The following is a 20337-nucleotide window of genomic DNA, read 5'->3' as shown; positions in this document are numbered from 1 at the left end:
GAAAGTCTGTTCACTAATTAAAAGCTGTTAGAAACACTAGCTTAATACATACAATTGGTTCAAATGTGAAAAACAAAATCAACTGAGAACTTTGGTCTCATTTTTAGAAGTGACTTGGGCACTTGGAAGCTTTTGTCTTTTTTCAACTTTTAAAATAATATAACAGGTGTTTTGCAAAATATGACTGCAGAGGTACTAAGTAAGTTAATGTTAAGTAAACACTAAGACAGTCTGTTGCAAAGCCAAACTAAGTCTTGGACAAAAATCATTTATGTGTGTTTCATGAAGGTGGTAGATATATAAAAATCATTTCCGCCCCCTCTAAACTCTTTTTGATCCAGCCCTATTCTATAACATATAAAGCATCTTGCCTCAATTCCAACACTGTCCAGTTCCATTTTTTTCCCAATAAACTTCCAATATTTCTTCCTAATAAACTTAGAGAACACTAAACAGGGAGGTCTGTTGCCTTTTTAGCTAGTTACTGACCTCTTTAACACATACTTTAATATATATACCTATAATGTTGAGGTATTCATCATTTTTCTTTAATTTCCAAGTAATTTAGAGACACCTGGTCTCAATACTCAGTCTTCACTGTTTTTTTTTTAACTGACTGCACAGAAGCATTATAGTGTGAATACAACATTTAATAATGCAGGTAAACATTGCATTATTTCATTAATAAACTGGATTATGCACACACATGAAATCAAATTTTTTAACACTCTAATTTCACCCTTTACTATAGGCTGACAACTGTTACCCTGAATGTATGGACACTACAATTCTAATTTATATTCAGTACAAGCAGAACGAGCATTAACTTGATTATAGGGTAAATTAAATAAACATGATCACACTGAAAGTCATTCACCTCTTCAATTACATCATGAGATCTAGATTCTCAAACTGTAAGACATGACAAAATATCTACAGAGTCAATTACATACTAGGGACAATTATTACTGTAGCAGTATATTAATGAAAGCATTTTGCAGTACTTCCTAAAACCCTGACTTCTCTATTTTTTTTCATATATCACACAGTCAGTAAAATGGTCATATGGCATCCAAAACACTGCATTTTAAAAAGAGCAACAATGCAGCTCCAGATGAAATTATAGTTTAGCTTCACAGTTTTCACACAAACTAGTTTATATACTCCTATTTCTATTTGTACCACCTCCCATTACCATGACACATCATGCTAGTTAGCCACCCACTTTCCATGTATCCTCTCTTTTATCAGCAACACTTGAGATTCTCACCTGGCCTCTTTTCTCTACTACATTCTAGGTCACTTCCACACATCTTGGACATTCATGATACTTCTGCAACTTCTTTGCCATCACAGGAAGAACAATGTATGACCTCCTCACTCTAAAGCCTGCTCCTATCTCCCATTTCTTGTCTGGCTTCACATTTCTTTATTCCTGAGACTGCAATGCATTAACCTACAGCCCTCTATACCTATATATGCATTAGAATCAGTTCTCCAAACTTTCAGACTATTTTTAGCCTGTAGTCTGCTAAATTAGTTGCCATTGACTTCACCAAAGCCTCTCCAATGATCTTTAAATACTCCCACTTCTTCTTCTAGGGAGCTGCTTTTGGAATTCATCACAACTTGATCTTGTTAGCTCTGAAGCTAAGAATTCACACTCCATTAAGAATTCACTTCAGCATCATATTCAACACATATTGCTTTGTTCCTTCCACACTGATCCCTAGCATATTTCAGTGGTGCAAAAGGTTTTAATTATGTTATTTCTGACAAAGCCTTAAAAATGTGCTCTCTTAAAGACAGGGATATGATAATAAATCTTGAGACTATTTTTTCATCAACTTAAACTGCTCAAGCAAACAAACAAAAAATCCTAGCTCTTCATACCACTCCCATAATTAACTTGATGTCTTCAATTCCAGCAAAATAATTCAAGATGAAAATCACTGACAAAACGGCTTTAGCTAATTTCTATGGGCTAGGAACTGCTATCACTATAAAATGAACGCACCAGGGATTCCCAAGAAGGTTTCTACCAGGAAGAATAAATTTATTTTTCCTATAACAATACAACTAAATGCTTGACAGCATATGAGAATGACACAAGTTACAATTAAAAATGTGTTTCAGACCATGTAGATTTTGCATGAATTTCAATCAACACCATAAATGCACAACACATTTACAGCTATGTAATTTTTGAAACATGTAAAATTACAAATGATGTTCACTAAAATCATTACATTTTTCAATATCTTTTCTACATCAAATCTTAGCCGTTTTCTTTACTTCTTAGAAAGAAGTGCCATGATATGGTACCTTTTCAATTATAAAGAATGCTAGAAAGTCACTTAAATTGTAGTAAATTGGGAGTATTAAAATATAACTTTAGTGTTCTACTCTTTATCCACTGGTATTTCTTCCTGTGATTTCCAAAAAAAGCAACTGAATCCGAGATTTCATAGATTCATTGGCATATAGCAAGAGGCTATGTAGCAATGTGAAAATATAAAGAAAAAGGTAACCTTCTGACTTTTTCTTAAACTACTATTCAGCAATACCAGATCACTAAAGCTATGGAGGTGTTTGCAAACTGAAAAGGTCAAGGAAGATTTCTGCTTTCACAGAAGTGCATGGACCTTATTAGACTTCTGATTTAAACTATGGACCATAACCATAACATTCTGTTTGCAAAGCAGATGCATCACTTTCCCCAGACATTTGTGTTTGTTAAGAAGTGCTATCTCATCTATTATAAATTACAAACAGAAATAATATTTCATGAAAAAAATCAGGTCTAACTGGTTGCAGACTATTAAATACTCCAAAAGTACAATCACAACACAATTATAGAAGACATAGACCTCAGCGTACTGCCCATTTCCTTCATGTAACCAGCAGAATGCAGCCAGAAATAAAATTGATTTATTTTACTTGCTATTTCCTTCTTGTAAATAATACTTTCAAATATATTTTTAAATATTCTAATTCACAATTAAAAAAATAGCATTAACTAGTGGATGAGTCAGATATTTATCCCTATAGCTAATATCTAATACATTTGGGAATAAATAATGACACTAGAAAGACCAAGATATTCTTCTGTGTTTTATTGCAGCCAAACATTAAAATGGATTAAATATACATATTTTTAATAGTTCACTTGACCTTGCTCAGCTTGGCATATTTTTGTAAACATGAAGCACGTAAAATCACATACCCAGTTACAAAATACTTAAAATTCAATCACAGCGTAATACACTCTCATAGTCCTGTAATTCTACAAATAGGCTGCCACTGTTATGTAAAAAGTTCTCCATTCACCATTCTAAAATAATTCCCAAGATTCCTCACAAAATATGGCTTTGTAAAAATTATTGCTCTGCAATTCACAATCACAGGTAATTTTACTAGAATAAACCATCCCAAAACACATCACAGTCTAATAGTATTATTGCTTTCCTGAAAAGTCTAAAGAAATCACTTTGGGACATCTGTATTTGTTGATCACATGTAACAGTCACGTGGAGTCATACTGACATCCCAAACTCAAAAAAAGGGCAAGCATATATGATGCCCCTTTCACTACAAATGTAAGCATCTAAACCCCTGACTTCAGAACAGCATTACAGAAATTGAAAGTCTCCCTGTAAGCCAAAAGGAAACCAACTGTTACGGTTACCAAATTTTTTTTTCTTTTTATAAATTTATCTTACTTTATTTTTCCTAAGCTCCTATAACAGGCTTGGCAACTTCCTAAAATCACAGCAATTATTCCTGAGCCAAAAAGGAACACATGCAAGATATCAAAGAATAAAATATGTCTTCGTAATTGTGGAACAGCAGCACAGAACAGGTAAAAAGCACACCTGTTACATTAAAATTCTAAATCACTCACAGTACCTAAATTTCAGATGTACCATTTTCAAGAGCATTCATAACTGTAGGTCTTAATTTTTGACATAATATTTTTCTTAAAGTAGAATTTCCAAAGCATTTTCTTTTAAATAAAACTTGCAAATCAAGTGCTTATGCAAATTTGACTTTTAAAATAATTTACTGAACATAAAGCTTATTAAAGCCAGCTTTAAGATCATTATATTGGTAGTCAAACCAAAATGGAATAATTTCAGTGAATTCTACCTGATTCCAGCAACTCAGTCTTGTTGCAACCTCCACTGACTCCTGTCAGGCTAGCATGTCCTCTATAGACATTTTGGCTTGAAAAATCAGATAAGCATAAATAAAAAGTGCTAATTCATACATAAAGGGGTTTTGAAAACTGTGATTTCATAATCCGTCCTTTTACTAGTATGAATTAAACACACATTTCATAGCTTTTCAGGATATTTTAAAAATCACCTGAAATTCATGTTGTTAACTGTTGACATAACATCAGTGCAAAGAGATACAAGTCAAACTTCACAGCATAGTGTGTGACTGATTAGTGTTTTTTAATAAAATGCAATTAGGCTGTATGCTATATCAGCAGTTATAAAACATTTAAAAATTCATAACATCATATGTTTCATTTGACCAAACAGCTCTGTACATACTGTATGAATCCACAAAAAAAGATATATATTAAAATCTGAAAAAAAAATGTCTTGCTGCTATGTTATAAATAGAATATTAACAATTGCTTAAACAGTACATGAAATGCAGCTCTAAATTGTAACTCTGTCACAAACACAGAAGAAAAGTAATGAATTCACTAAACTTGACCAAGGGAAAAAAAATATCAGACAGGAATGTAAACTAAACATCCAAGTGTTAAAAATGCTTACTAAAATGACAGTTGGCTAAAACCCATTTACAACATCTTAGTGTTCATTTCTCCCAAACCCTGAACTGCTTGGTAATTACATCGTAAGGTCTATTACAACCATCTGCTCCCCTTTTGTAGCGTATGGTTAGGACTGGTCCTCCTGATGTAGGGACTTTTCTTTTGAAGCTTTAAGTATCTGAAAAAATAAGGGGAAATCTATATTAAAGGACCAACCAAAACACATCTTCCTCTAAAACAACAAAAAAAAATCTTAAATGCTAAAAAATGCAACTTTGTATCAGACTAGTTAATATGAAAAAGCTATAATTTCTAAGAGCTACCTTAATGAATGTACACAAAGTTGCGAATATATATAGTATAATGTGGGAAACAAACTTTTAAATATTTTTCCAGGCAGTAAATTTATTACCATATGGCACTTTATTTACCTTGTAAAGGATATCTAGGCCATGCCACAAATCCATTTAAACATTTAGATTTTGGTTTGGTTTTTTGTGTTGGTTTCATTTTGGGTTTTATCTGTTAATAGTCAAAGACAACCAGAAAAGAGGAGCCAGGGAATGAGGAAGGGTCAAGGTTCTAAAGTGGAAACTTCTCTACACATGAGGGATTTCAGCACTTGGTAAAATAAATATAGAATTATAAAAATATCAAGGAGACAAGGTGAAAGGGGAGGAGCTCGTAGATATTTTAAATCTAAACACATACAAGAGGGATCAAAATCCAAATACAGAGAGCAATGGTATCCCCTAAACTCACAATGTCTCCCTAAAATATGTGTCCAGTAAGTACCACTCTATCACAACCACTGCAATTTATGTGCCAATGTAAAGCAGGATTAGCAGAAAACCTTGATCAGTAATATTTCAAGCTAGTTTATCGAATCATTAGTTTATAAAGTCCAATAGTCTATAAAAGTGCAGATTATAACTGCAGCTAAAGTATCCTACATCTGGAAAAGAATACTGGCAATAATTTTCAGAAGTAAACTCTGAGAATTGGAAAGCAGTACTTAGAGATGCCTAAAGATGTACTTGACTAGTATGAACTTTCTTGTGATGTGCCCTGCAGTCAGCAAAAAACTTTTGACTTATCCTGCAGCATATTCAAATCCCACACCCAAGTCTCTTCCCTGGTGATGTGAGGATGTTCCTCACAGCTAAATTCAATCTCTGAGCTATCTCCTGTTTCCCTTCCATAAAACTAAGTTCCTATGTTTCAGCTGAAAACCAAACAATTGCTCCAAACCTGATACAAACTGGTGCCACCATGCTTCAAATACAGTTACATGAATTTTAAACTACCGAATAATAAGGAATGTATAGTGATATTTCTGAATTTCTTTTACACTGCCTGAATTTGTTTTTGTTACTGCTTAAAGAACAGGAAATATAAGCTTTGAACAACTGATGAAAGAGTCACACACAAAGAAAGACTCCTGACTACAAAATCCCATACTGAATCCTCCATCACAAAGAAGATATAAAAAATCCCCAGGAAAAATGAATGTCATAATCTGAGACGAAAATTTGAGAGTAATGTTGCTTTCAAACTGAAATATTCACATTAAAAAAAAGACAGCAAGAAGAACTAATAATTTAATAAAATAATAGCAAGAAGAACTAATAATTTAATAAAATTTTATTCCATGTCAGTAGTTTATGTCCTATGTTTGCCAGTTTCCCAAGATGCTACTTGAATTTTACTTAATGTGATGAAACAATAATATATTTAGAAAATATTATAAATACTGGTTCTTCCACCCTCAGAGTGGTTCCCACATAACTACACAAATTATAAGGATTCTTGAGTTAGTGCAGTGCTCAGATTTTGTGCTGATCAAATTATTTTCATTTTCCACTTCCTAAGCAAAGGACCATGAACATTGTACTACATCTAATAATTCCTTGTGTCTTTAATAACTTTCTTTAAAACACATTTTGATTGATTCTCTCTCTTTTTCCCTATGAATAGAAGAAGAAAATAATAGCAGCAGCACTAGAAGGAATGAATTATGTGTTTACAAAAGCTATGCCAGGATAGATATCAAGGTAATTTTGTGATTTAAGTGGTGTGGTTGCAGTAATTTTGAAAATGACCACAGGTAAAAAAAGAATAAATCTAAAAGATTTATTCAGAAATACATACCATTTCAAAGTAACACAAGCTATTTCTCATTCTAGCAGTACTTGAAAATTGCAAGGAGTCTCTTAGTATCACAATACAACAAAAAGAGAGTGAATAACTAGGTTCAATTCCACCATCTTATTTGCAAATACATCTGTGTAACGAGGGCTCTGGACTCCAGCACGGTTTGGATGGATGGAGACGAGAGATCTCTGAAGTTAGGTTTTAGAAGATGTGGTTTGTTATAAAGGGTGTGGGGCCTTGCTTGGAGTTGCCAGGCACAACTTGCGGCAGGTCCCAGGGAGCGGGGGAAGGGAGAGGTAGGGAGAGGAAGTTCCAAGAGGAAGCTCCCTAGGAGGAAGTGGCAAGAGGCTGATCCGGTCTCCCCGGCCCCCTTATCAGGGGGCTTCAAGGTGGGCTGGAACAAGACTTGGGCCAATGGGGTTACAGATACCTGATACTGCAGGGGAGGGGTACAGGTGTGGGATGAACCATACATTGCGGGGTGAGACAGGACATTCCATTTGACCTTTGGACCTATCTGTAGGTAAGGGGCATTGTTTAATCCAGGGAGGATTACCTTCAGCTGGCCATCATCTCAGACATCGAAACTTGCTTTCAATTCTATCTCACTTATAAGATTCATATTCTCAAAATCTAAACAGTCATATTTATAAGGCTTTCTAGTTTCATCCTTCCCAACACATCTGCAATTAGAGGGGAGACCATTCGCCTCCACTTGGCACTGGTGAGGCTTTATCCCAAATCCTGTGTTCAGGTTTGGGCCCCTCACAGCAAGAAGGACACAGCTGGGAGTGAGTCTGCAGCACAAGTCTCATAGGGAGCACCTGACAGAGCTGGGGCTGTTTAGTCTGGAGTCAAGAAGGCTCAGGAGGAACATTACTGCTCTCCATAAATGTCTGAAAGGAGGTTGTAGCCAGGTGAGGGTCAGTCTCCTCTGCCAAGTAGCAAGAGATAATCTGAGAAAGCAGCGTTAAGTTGCATCACGAGTTTAGACTGGGTGTGAGGAAAAACTTCTTCCTCAAGCATTGGAACAGGCTGCCCAAGGAAGAGATGGAGTCCTCAGCCTGGAGGTATTTAAAAGATATGTAGATATGAAACTTGGAGACATGGTTTAGTGGAGGACTTGCCAGTGTAAGGTCTCCAGCTGGACTTGACTTTAAGGGTCTTTTCCAATCTAAATGATGCTATTATTCAAAATGGCACATTTCAAAATCCATCACTACTATATAAAACACCTAAGGTTTTTTTGGTTTTTTTTTTTGGTTTTTTTTTTTGTGAAGGTAAAAAAATTAATTTACAGCTGCAAGACTGAGCCATAAATTACAATGCAAAAACTGATAGAAATGTGGTCCAAAACTCCAAGATTTCAAGTTGGCACTTCTATTCTGAATTTGATTTTAAAATATTATCTGTAAGTCAAGAAATCATCTCAATATCCTCAACTGATATTGTGTGGTGGAACCTGTTGAAATTTTGTAATAGTTCTGTAAGAGCCATTTTGTTATTTTAACTTTAAACAGCAACCTTTTCTGAGAGAAAACATATTTTGCTCTTCTCCAGTTCCAACTTAATGCATAACAAATTGAGTAAAGACTGTCTGCTGAACTTCTTGCCCATGCCGTCAAAGATAACTACTGTTTGCTCCTACACTGATTACAAACTTTGGTTAAGAATACTTTATACTCATTATGAAACAAAACATTTTCAGCTAATGCATCCATTAATTAATAGCTACGGCTTCAAACTTTTCAACACACCATATGGCTGTTGTGAAAAACAGGTTGGAAAGACCTCACAGACAACACAGTTAAGCACCAATTTGAGCATTTCAATCCACCTCAGCTAAGGTTCAGCAAAGAAACTCAAACACGAACTAAACCATGCCTCCAATCTGTACTGGACAACCACAAAATGCCTCCTGTGTTTTCTTCCCTTGTCTGGCTACTTTTGGCATGATTAAGAACCAAATACAAATACTGTAAAGGAAAAAAAAAAACCAACAAAAAAACAAAAAACCAAACACCCTGAAAGACTCTGGGCACCACATCTTGTAAGAGCTTCTGCATAGTACAAAGATTAACTAATCCTGAAATCCAGAAAGAAGGTTTGGCTAATCAGCACAAAACAAAAATACAGCTGTTAGAGGTCTTGGATTGCAGCTCCTCTGTACTGCCCTGAGATATAACTCTGTGTTCTACTCAACACAACTAGTTTGGTTACAACAAACAAACAAGTAAATTGTAATAGTTAACTCCAAGAAATGTAACAATATGCAGTTCTTGAATTTAGAGGCCACATAACTATGCTAAAAATGGTTTTGGTAAATGCCTACTACTGTCAGGCAACAGATGAAAGAACTGGAACTCTTGTTCTTAAAATCAGTTATGCCAAGAAAAATGTGATAGCATGACAAAACAATCCCTGTTTCCAGATCAGTGCCCAAAGAATGTGCCACAGTCAGATTCCAATAGATCCGACTGACACACAGAGAAGTACCACTATCATTGTCCATGATAGTTGCTCCGGAGAGGAAGTACACATATAGTGAGACCTGAAATTGTTGTATTTCCCTTTCAAAAGTATTCAGCTCTGCCTGCAATCATTAAAAACTAAGTTTTTAATTAAAACTACTCAGTTTATTTGGAATGCTTTCATATAATCCAATAACTATCATTGGCATTTATCAAGTACATCAGAAAAATTATTGCCTCTAAACCAAGAAGCAACTTTGCCAATAATAATACCCCTTCACAAAGCAATTTGATTACTAATTTCCATGTAGCTACAGCTTCATTTCTTTAGGAAATAAAAAGAAGCACCCAAGATTGACTTACCTACTTGAACATCATTTGAATGATCTTCAGCTTTAACAGGCTTTTCTGTAAATAAAAAATGTAAAAATAATTCAAACTGGACTGCTTCCCAAATATTTACAAAAAGCCTCTTTATTTTTTTCCTCTTACATTCCAAGCAGTGACCTATTAAGACTGCTTTGTAATACTACTTTTGCTGAAGTGGGATGAAAACTCCTTCCTTAGCTGAATTTTTCCAAGTGAAAGATTCATACTTAAGTAGGCCAGTGAGTACATTGTAGGATTGCAGAGTTTCAAAAATAATACTTCAAACTTCTGAAACTGTACTATCCAAAGCACACACATCCCAGTTTCACACGCTGCTACAGTATGGGCTTAGAAAAAGTCCATATATACCTATTATGTTTCTAGCTGTAACTATGGAATACCTGGCTTCAAAGTTCAATAACTTTTATTTTTATATGTATGTTTAAATTAGATATGTCACACTTCACCAAGTGCTACTACTGCTAATAGAGTGAAGTCTGCACAAATGCTTGGAAGAAGTCAGGCTCACCAGAAAAAAATTCACAATTGCCAGTAGATAATAGGAAGAATTGAAGAGGGGAAATACATTCTCTGATTTAGGAAGCCCATAAATAAAGAGCTCAAAGCTTAGGGGACATTCTAATTTACTCCTTACATATACCCTATTTTCTGAGCATGCACTCCTGACTGGCTGGTGGAAAACAGAGAATGAAAAAGAAATTTTCAGTTCCATCATATAACCAAATACGGTCGTTTTTATCGACACAAGTTTTTTCTGAACTGGGAGCATTCTCAACTTCTAAAACTGAAGAGTGCTTTCTAAGCCATGAAATATGTCATTAAAAAGCCCAAGATACTAGATTCCAAAAACACAGATCTGTTTGTCCTTGAACAAAAACAGCTGTAGAAAAGATATTAATATATTTTTACTGCAGCATTGAATTCTATTCCATAATATTTATCATTCCTAATTATTAATTTTTTTAAGTAGCAAACGCAAGGAAAACACAATATACAAACCTGATTCCTCTGGCTCAATGACCACATCATCTTCTGTTTGCTTACTTTCTACTCCTAGATTGAAAAGAAATGTTCAAAAGTTATTCACATAACATTCATAATATTGTTTTTTATTTCCCAGCAGCCACACAACTGAAATAGTATCAAACAAAAAGGAAGACTTAAATTACAAGTTCAATTAACTGAAGAGTAGGAAAAAGGGTACTAAATGCATTTCACATTCGAAAGTTTAGCTACTAGAAGTAGGACTTCCACTGCACACACCAGAAGAATTTTAGTTACAACCGCTCTTTGAGTGAAACAATGTAGTTATCCCTCTTAATCATACAAGAATGCATTTTTCAACCAGAAAACCTAAATAAATATAGCATCAAATCCTACACACAGTGTTCAGTCTAAACTGCTTAAATCATTTTGTTCTAGGTGACTCGATCAACATCATGTTTGAGAAAAACTTCTTTAAAAATGTTTAAACTTCTTAAGATCTTTAAATTACATTTAACACAGTACTCATTTAAAATTTTTCAAGAACAATACAGCAAACAATAATTTCCAATGTAACCTTTCTGAGTAGCAAAGTGGGAAATTATTGCAGAGCTCCAATCGGAGCAATGGGATAAGCACTTCATAAAAACATCATGAAGTTCAACAAGGCCAGGTACAAGGTCCTGCATAAGGGTCAGGGCAACCTCCAAGTATCAATAAATGCTGGGGGAAGAAGGAACTGAATACATCCTGTGGAGAATGACTTGGATATTCTGGTGGCTAAAATACTGGACATGAACCAAAAGCATGCACTCCCAGCCCAGAAGGCCAACTGCATCCATGGCCGTATCTGAAGAGAAGTCTCTCATCAGACCCTGCCCCAGAGTGCTGCATCCAGCTCTGGAGTTTTCAGTACAAGACAGACATGGACCTGTTAGAACAGGTTCAGATGAGGTCCATGAAGATGATCAGAGGGTTGGAACACCTCTCCTAAGAAGGCAGGCTGACTGGGGTTGTTCAGCCTGGACAAAAGAAGACTCCAGTAAAACTTTATTGCACCCTTTCAATAACGGATCTTGTAAAAAAGATGGAGAGAGATGTTTTTACTCATGCCTGTAGCAACGGGATAATAGATTTTAAGTGAAAGAGAGGAGACAGAGATTGGACTGAAGGAAACTTTTTATGATAAATTTGGTGGAACACTGGAAGAGGTTGCCCAGAGCAGCAGTGGATGCTCCATCCCTGGAAGAGTTTAAAGTAAGGCTTTGACAGAGCTTTGAGCAAGATGACTAAGAAGAAGATGTCCCTAGACATGGCAGAGAGATTGAACTAGATGATTTTTAAATATCCCTTCTAACCCAAACTGTTCCATGATTTTATTCTCTGCTGTGGTTTTTTTTTTTTTTTAAATTATATTAATAAATATAAATGGAAGAAAGAAGTTTTTGCAAACTATAAAATTTCATACCTGAGATATCTTTAGCAATATCAAAATCTTCAATCATTTCCTCCATAAGTATAAAAATGAAAAAGTGTACCATCACCTTGCTTTTTCAACATTTGTTTTTCAGATGTATATAATTCATCAAAACACCAAGATCACAAATATAAAATATACACCTGGCCCTGTTGGCTTCATTCACCCCCTTTGGAAGGTCCTCAACAGCTAAGAAAACATTCAGTTCAGAGCAATAATGAAGTCAAGCCCCCAAGTGATGGAATTTACACACTACACAAAAGAAGACAGCTAGCACATAGACATGTTTACCTGCTATTAACAGACACCTTAATATTTTAAATATTCTAAATATTCTTTCCTGTTCCATTAAATAGCTCTTCTATTCATCAGCTAATTATTTCAAAATGGTACCTTTCCAACAACTGCTCTTTGGATTATAACACAATAACTGAAATTTTAAAAGCAGTTCTTAATCTTCCTAAATACATTGAAGTACTCCCACTTTCATCTTTTGCAGCATCAACTCCATCTGCTAGACATAGTGAAAACCAACCAAAAAAAAAAGCATACCTATGAACTTTAAAAGTCTTTTTTTTATTTGGATAAACATGCAATTAATTTGTGAGTCCTAATTTCCTAACTGAAGCACAACAAAGAAATTCTACAACTTAAATTATGGATTCTACAGAAAAAAAATTTTTTGTTTTCTCTTAATATGGCACTTTTTAATTGCTTTGATTGTCCTCTTAAGATTATGACAGCAAAGGTGACAAAACAGATATTTACAAATTATTTACACTAGAGAACTTCTTGACTTCCTTCTAAACTAAAGGTGGGTTTTTTTCAGTCAGCTGTCTTGAGATGACTCTCAAAAGAGCTGGCATTTCAAGACAACAAAGTATACAGAACCCAGAGAGGATATTGCAGATATATAATTTGTAATTGCTTCTATTAATTAGACAAATGCACCAGCAAGAAGTCTGCATCAAAGCAGAGCTAGTACTGACAGCCTACATTTTGACTGATCTTACACACTTGGTTGCAAGGTTATGAGCAATGTTCACTGTAAGAAGCAGTGTCTGTGATGAACTACTGTGGTCCAGTTGTCCATTAAAAGCCTCAGACATCCCACTCTGTGTCACCTAAGACCTTCAAAATGAATCCTCAAGAACAGAAAATTTCTAAGTTCATAGTCAAAAATTTAATTTTATAATAATAAAGACTAATGAACCATTGCCATACCTGGCAATGTCATGACTGAAGGTCACACAGATTATATACTTAAATATATATAAACAGCAAGATTAAGTTTATTATCTTTAGCTAATTTGCCTAAAATATTTTTGTGTGTATATATATATACACACGTATATACCTGTATCTTGAGTCTCAATCTGCTTTTCATGTTTTGGTTCTGAAAGGAAAGAAAAATAACATTCCTGGGTGGTTGATACTCACAAAGTATTCTACTATTTTGGTTAAGCATACAGTTAATTTCTTTAATGACAAAAGCAGAGAACTTAAAAAAACTTCCCCTTAGTTTGGCGGCCTGAAAAGATATATGAACTCTTTCTGGAGCTTGTAGTAGGAAACCCACATTAAAAAAAAATAGCAAAAAACCCATATGTGTACATACTGCTGAAATTTCAAGACTTTGTATCACACAGATGAAGTGTTGAAAACAATTACAACAAATCCATCATTCTGGACAGTTGTTATAATTCTCCTACAGTCCTAATCTTTGCAGAGTCAGTCTAATTTTTGTAATTCTGAAGAAGAAATAGGTCAAGAATATTCATTATTTAATTTTAGATAATGTCTGAAAATAGACTAAATGCTATCCCTTGTCTGAATTTTCAATATATACTTACTGTGAATTTTAGACTAAAAAAGTTCAACGTTCATTCAGTGTTTTGGATAATTTTATTATTTAACAGGTACAAATCCTCATCTGAAAAAGGTTATTTACATCACATAAAAAAACCCCCAAACCCCAACGACCTTTATATTAGTGTTGTATCTTTTAAGACATTGTTGTATCTTATGTCTTTACAATCATGTGGCCCTCCTCATATTCCTTTGAAAAAGAGTTCTTATATAATATCCCTAAAAAAACATCTAGAACTATTTATTTTTCTAATCAAAATCACTAACTTGCTTTCTTTCTGTAGTTCCATGGCTACAAACTGTAGGAAATTCTTCATAAAACTCGAAGTTATATACAATAACTGACTTCTTGTATTCCATGTTCTATGACCAATCATTTACACACCCCACCACGGACACTTATTTCCACCAAAGAATTTTTAGCTTAGCAACAACCGCAGTGATGAGATCACAGCAATCCTGTTAGAGCAGTTCCGGATCTGAATTAAGAACCAAGCTTCACAAAGCAAGAGTCACAAAAGAAATTGGATGCTCTGGCCAGCAATCATCTTGCACTGTCTTCATCTTTGAGAACTCCAGAAAGCACCAGGATTGGAGAAAATATTTCACCAGATGGTCTTGCCAGAAAAGGAGAAACATGTAATAGAAATGGGGACGATAAATTGACACAAAGCCTATACTTCTGTTGATTTCACAGACAATTTAGTATAAGGGCTTTAATGTGAATCTTCTTGCGGGGTTCAACTGCAGTTTTGAAGCCCATGCCAAAACCACAAGCTTTACATTTGAGAGAAAGTATTTCAGTTTCCACCATGGCCTCCAACCATTCTTTGACTTTAAAAAAACAGAGCCAAAATTGCTCTTCTCCAAAAACAAAGTTAATCTGTTTCACTTTCAATCCGACCAAAACCATGTCAAAAGATGGGCCTACAGACAAAAGAATGAAAAACAGGTACGATTGCTAAAATGGTTTTTAGCACATGAACATGACCATGCCCTGAAACTCCATGGACTGAACTCAAACTGAACTGAGAAAGAAAAAACGGTGTGTGACAGAAAGGCAGCCTCATTTCATTGGTCTTTTTCTTCTACATTGCTCCAGGTTGAAGCTCTGAAATGAAATTCCTCTATAAAGTACAAAGGACATATTGTGCTTTCTCTCACAACTAGAATGCCTTCAAGGTGAAACTTGAAAGCAAGGTCAAATTATGTTGTGAAAATGCAAATTTTATCAAGAGGAAAGCAGTTTCCCAAGGATTATGTTGAACTGTGGGAATAATTTACTCCATAAACAAGCCTGGCAGTTTAATAGCCAAGAATAGTAATTTTTTTTGATAATCACATGCTACCTTAGAATCTCCATTTAAGAAAAAGAATGGAAGTTCCTATTCTCCTTCTCATCCTAATCAGAGGACTAGCAAGAATAAAAAAGAGTAGGGGGATTTATCTGATCATATTTGAAACTCTCATTGCAGTACAGAGAGGCAACTGTACATGAAACCACTTCTTCCTGAAGTAAATGAATGACTCACAAAATACAGTGATTCACTGTTATTGTGCTGAGGTACCCGAAGAGACTGCAGAATATTAAATGCTTGTGGAATTGATTTTAAAAAAGGTGATGCAATTTACTTTGTAACCTCCCTGATCAACTTAGTCAAAAAGCAGATATAGATGTCTCTTCACAGGAGCATGGAAGCATTTTCTGTTCGTATTACCACTACATGTGAAAGCGCATGAAAAGCAAAGATTAGAAGTTGCACTTCTTCATATCTAGGTGTGAGAAGCAAGAGAAGTGATTCTTGATTAGGAACTGATCATAAAATAACTATCTCCTGGAAAAGCAAGTAAAAAATGAAAAAACAAGTCTCTTGCTTTTCTATCCTACTACTGCTAAGATGTCTTGTCAAGGGCACCATAACTGAGGCAAGTAATTATCTGCAGACTGAGAAAGACACATGCTAAGGGCCAAATACACCTCTGGGCCACTGAGAGTCTTTCAATGGAATTTTGACTTCTATCCCAAAGAATGATGTTGGAATTTACCTCCTGATAACAAAGAATGAACCTCAAGGTTTTCTGTTGTAAATATTTTGAAGTTAAGAAACCCTTTGCTCAGGTTACATAAACATGGGAAATAAACAAGAGTGCCTTAAAGATATGTTTATCCTTAAGTGTGGTAGAAGGATGTAACAGCAGGAATCACAACCACACACATTTGTTTCAAGGCTGTGACTACTATACTTCTTGTTTACTTTTTGATTTAGTCTCAGCAATCATTAGCAGATCATTAACCAAATCAAACTAAAACAGGTTAATGTCCAAAGAACTGGTAGTGGCAGACAAGATGAAAAGGTGATCCTGAGTTAAACAGATGCAATAAACCACATCTGACCTGGCCAGGGTTTCACAAGGAAAAAGGCATGGCAAAGCCTTCAGTGTTCTCATTCCACATAGGCACAAAGTATGGCAAAGAGGACCACTATGGGAATATAATGAGTATGCATACCCTACACTTAGACCAGTGTTAAAAGACCGATTGATTGACTGATTACAAACACAGGGGGTTTGAGCACACAACAACCCAAAACCTTAGCTGAGAACTTGCAAAGTAATGTGGTAGCATACGAAATTTTAAAACAAAGTAATTCCACTTGCATATTAACGAAAGATTTTGATACTGTAATTTCATAAAATACAGCAGTTGTCATACCTTGGTCTTCACTGTAATCTTCATGCACTCTATCCTCTGTGTAAAGAAAAAGAAAGTGGGCAGGAAAATTCATGGAATTTTAAGGCATTAAAGACACGCAAAAAATGCAATACAGTGTCAAGTTTATTCAGAACAAAAAAAAAATATTTGAAACTTGATGTTCATACAGTAATAAATTTAATAAAGAGTGCAAAGTGAAGATTTCTAAAAGATCCTGTGAGAAGAACTGATTGATTTTCTGGCATCAAAAGACAGATTTAAAAAAGAGCAATATCAGCAGGCTTTCTTACAGAGTTCATAAATATTTTCATTCTGAACTACTTATGAATCATTTCTATATAGAGCCAACTTCTACAGAGTCATTTTGGCATCTACTTGTTATGGTTTACTTGCTCTTAAAAACACTTAGAAATACTACTTTTTTCTTGAAATCACACTAACTGCAACATCTCTGGCATATTTAAATTATTTTTTTATCCACAGAAACACTTCTATACAATTTAAAATACCAATATCCATTCTCTTGGAAATTCAACCCTCAAAATATTATTCTATCCATTTGGCTGACATTACAGGGAAGTAGTACTCATGTAGGTTTTAGCATCATTTCCTTAGGAAGGTTTTACATCAATATTTTCAATTTACATTCTGAAAAAATACTACCTAGGAACTCCAAAGTCTCGAGTATTGTGTGTTGTTGTGGTTTGCTTTGTTTGTGGGGGCGGGGTTTTATGTGCGTGCTTGTCTTGGTTTGGGGCCAAAATTCAATGCATCTTCAATAAAAATAAAGAAGACTTTGGACTGTACCTGCATAATGTTCCACAGCATCTTCTGGCATTACCTCAGAGTCACCTTAAATAGAAATATTTAATTTTTATATTCCAATTGAATTTTCATACAATAGCTAAATAACACAAGAGAGCTTAAAAAGGTCACATATTTAGCTCAAAAATGAAAGAAGTAATCATACTGGCTTAATACTATAATACTTCATTTGAAAGTGACAACTGAATTATAAAACACATTCAGGAGTATAAAACACAGAGTACAGTAAGTTCATGCAAAGTTAGGAATACAAGTAGGTGTTGGATAATCAATCCATTGATTAGACTGGGAAATTCCTGACAGAACAAAATACCTAGGTAAGCATTTGTAGATTGGACACATGGAGTGTTATGCTCACAAATGTAATGGTAACAGCAGCATAAAAATCAGGCCTACTTGAAATTATCTAAAATTCCTTTGAAAATAAAACTGTGAAGAAACAGTCAACATGACACATCACTTTGTAGCACATTTTAAAAAGCGTGATTATATTATCATTTGAAGTAATGAAAATATACAAACCTGGGGTGTCTGGATCACTTACTCTCTCTTCCAAATCTGCAACATAATCATCTAAGGCTGTAAATTAAATATAAACAAATAAATCTCTTTATATTAAGAATATTATATATTTTAAATATTTCATTGTTTTAACTTGTCCATGAGTCTGTCAATGACGGAATATAGCTCCTCAGCAGAAAACTGAAAACTCAAACTTTATAAACTGACACTTGCAACTTGACACATGGCAATCTAATGGAAGGTGTTGAGCCACTCCCTCTTTCAGCCTTCTGCTATACTCTCTGTAGAAAAACTAGAACAATGGAGCTATTAGTCTCCATCAATATTTTAAAATATTTTTCTCTCATATAAATAAAAAATGCAAACATCCCCTATCTTCAAAATTGCAAAGCATCTCCTTTACTAATGTGCAGGAAGCTCACTTGGTGATGGATCATTAGAAGACAAGACATGAACTAGAAACTGACCTTGCAAAATGTGTACTTCACTTCTGGCATCTCAGATTTAGAGCAATTAGTTCATTACCTAGTTAATTTCGGGGATTATTTTCCTCTATAATTCTTTTAAATTCTGTTAATATAGGTACTATGACACATCTGAGAAAACACAGTACTGAAGGTAATGTAACTTACCCTTTTACTTTGGAAGTATAGCTTGGATTCTAAAACAGTAATCCCCCATACAGTTTGGAATAAACAGTTTTAGCTGTATCAAATAAATACAACTATTCTTCTGTCACATCTGTGGCACCAAACACAACTGCAAAGTCTAGAGCTAACACTGAGTCAAACATAGGAAGCCTAGAGTAGAAATCAATGTCTAATATAAATGCAAGAGACTGTCCATACTGTAAAGAAACACTGTTAGAATCCTGAAGAAAATACTTATCAGACAGTAGGGAAACTGCAATATCCACTTAATGCTTCTTCAGAATGGGAAAGGTGAGCTAATGCCATTGTACATGATATCAAGCATAACACAAAGATGACTATGAGGTAATAGGATTAGTCCAAGCCAAATTTCTAAAAGCTTTCAAGGTGAATTAAGATGTGCAGAAAGACAGAACAAGAATAGTTCAGAATTACATCCTTGGTGTTGACTCACTCTCTGATAGCAGAGTGAGCCACAAAGAAACATGCGGTCCTGAAGGAAAGGTACAAAAAATTGGATGCTCCTAATGCCAAGAAAATAGTCTAGAAGAACCTTAGTATTATAGACTGTACAAAGACAACATAAGCAATAAATCTCATTCTCACTTTTTTAGACTGTACAACCATAGATCACTTGCCTACCCAGTCCCCAATCATACACAACAGCCAGAAACACAGAGTAAATAAAAAGTTTTTGCACCAATGAAAGCAAAGTTTTCACACCTGTCACCTGGTATTTGTAATAAAGATTTTTCAATAGCAAGTATGATACAGTAATCCCAAAGTAAAATTCTCCAAGACAATAACAACTAGTTATTGAGAGAAAAAAAAACAAATTCAAAATGATGTATTTCTAAACCAGTCTAACCTCTTCTATTTTTCTTTCTCATATAATTTGTTATATTGAGGCAGAAAACGATTATTACTGAGTATGGAAAAACAAAGATACCTGGAATTTCATATGATTCAGACTCCACTGCTCCAACATCATCCACCATGGAATCAGCATCTGAGAAACAAATACATTGCACAAATTTTAAATTTTAAATTTTAACATTTTTAAATCAAAAAACAATACCACAAACCCTCTATCAGATATTATGTAACAACAGAAATATTCCTAAGCAAACTTCTCCTAATGGCAGCAGGATATGTATATATAGACTGGAAAAAAACTATTTTATTTATATACAATATTGAGAATGTGTATGTATGAAGAAACTCTATAAATATTTCCTCAAAACAAAGAGGACTCTCCACAGAAATTTCTGAATAAATTGGAAGAATGAAGAATATATTCACTTTGTCTTAATTGCAAGGATTTAAAGTAAATGGAATTTCAATTTCTCCTCTAGTCTCCTACTTTGACTTGTACTGTGGATGAGTAAGTGAGATACAGATCTGAGGAGGTATAATAGACTCAGACTGAAGAGTTACTATGGTTGTGAAGAAAGAATCTCAGTGCACTTCAAAACTTTCAGATGACATTG

The 20337-nt window shown here is 34.6% G+C and overlaps 1 protein-coding gene across 8 annotated transcripts in view; it reads right to left on the bottom strand.

The window, feature by feature from the left end:
• ASPH (aspartate beta-hydroxylase) overlaps positions 1 to 20337 on the bottom strand; it is a 118623-nt gene that overhangs the window by 54056 nt on the left and 44230 nt on the right. For 5 of the 8 annotated variants that reach the window (XM_040066268.1, XM_040066335.1, XM_040066295.1 and 2 more), the window contains 7 exons: positions 19797 to 19856; positions 18198 to 18254; positions 17658 to 17702; positions 16851 to 16886; positions 13626 to 13664; positions 10807 to 10860; positions 9781 to 9825 (listed from right to left, as the gene is read on the bottom strand). In XM_040066268.1, coding sequence (XP_039922202.1) covers positions 9781 to 9825; positions 10807 to 10860; positions 13626 to 13664; positions 16851 to 16886; positions 17658 to 17702; positions 18198 to 18254; positions 19797 to 19856 — 336 coding nt within the window. The remainder of the gene's footprint in view (positions 1 to 9780; positions 9826 to 10806; positions 10861 to 13625; positions 13665 to 16850; positions 16887 to 17657; positions 17703 to 18197; positions 18255 to 19796; positions 19857 to 20337) is intronic. The other 3 variants (XM_040066306.1, XM_040066278.1, XM_040066324.1) reach the window with 1 other exon arrangement.

This window comes from Hirundo rustica, chromosome 1 (assembly GCF_015227805.2).
Source record: "Hirundo rustica isolate bHirRus1 chromosome 1, bHirRus1.pri.v3, whole genome shotgun sequence".
NCBI classification, from domain to species: Eukaryota; Metazoa; Chordata; class Aves; order Passeriformes; family Hirundinidae; genus Hirundo; species Hirundo rustica.
Note: the sequence above shows the minus strand (reverse complement) of the source record. Positions and strands in the feature narration are given on the sequence as shown.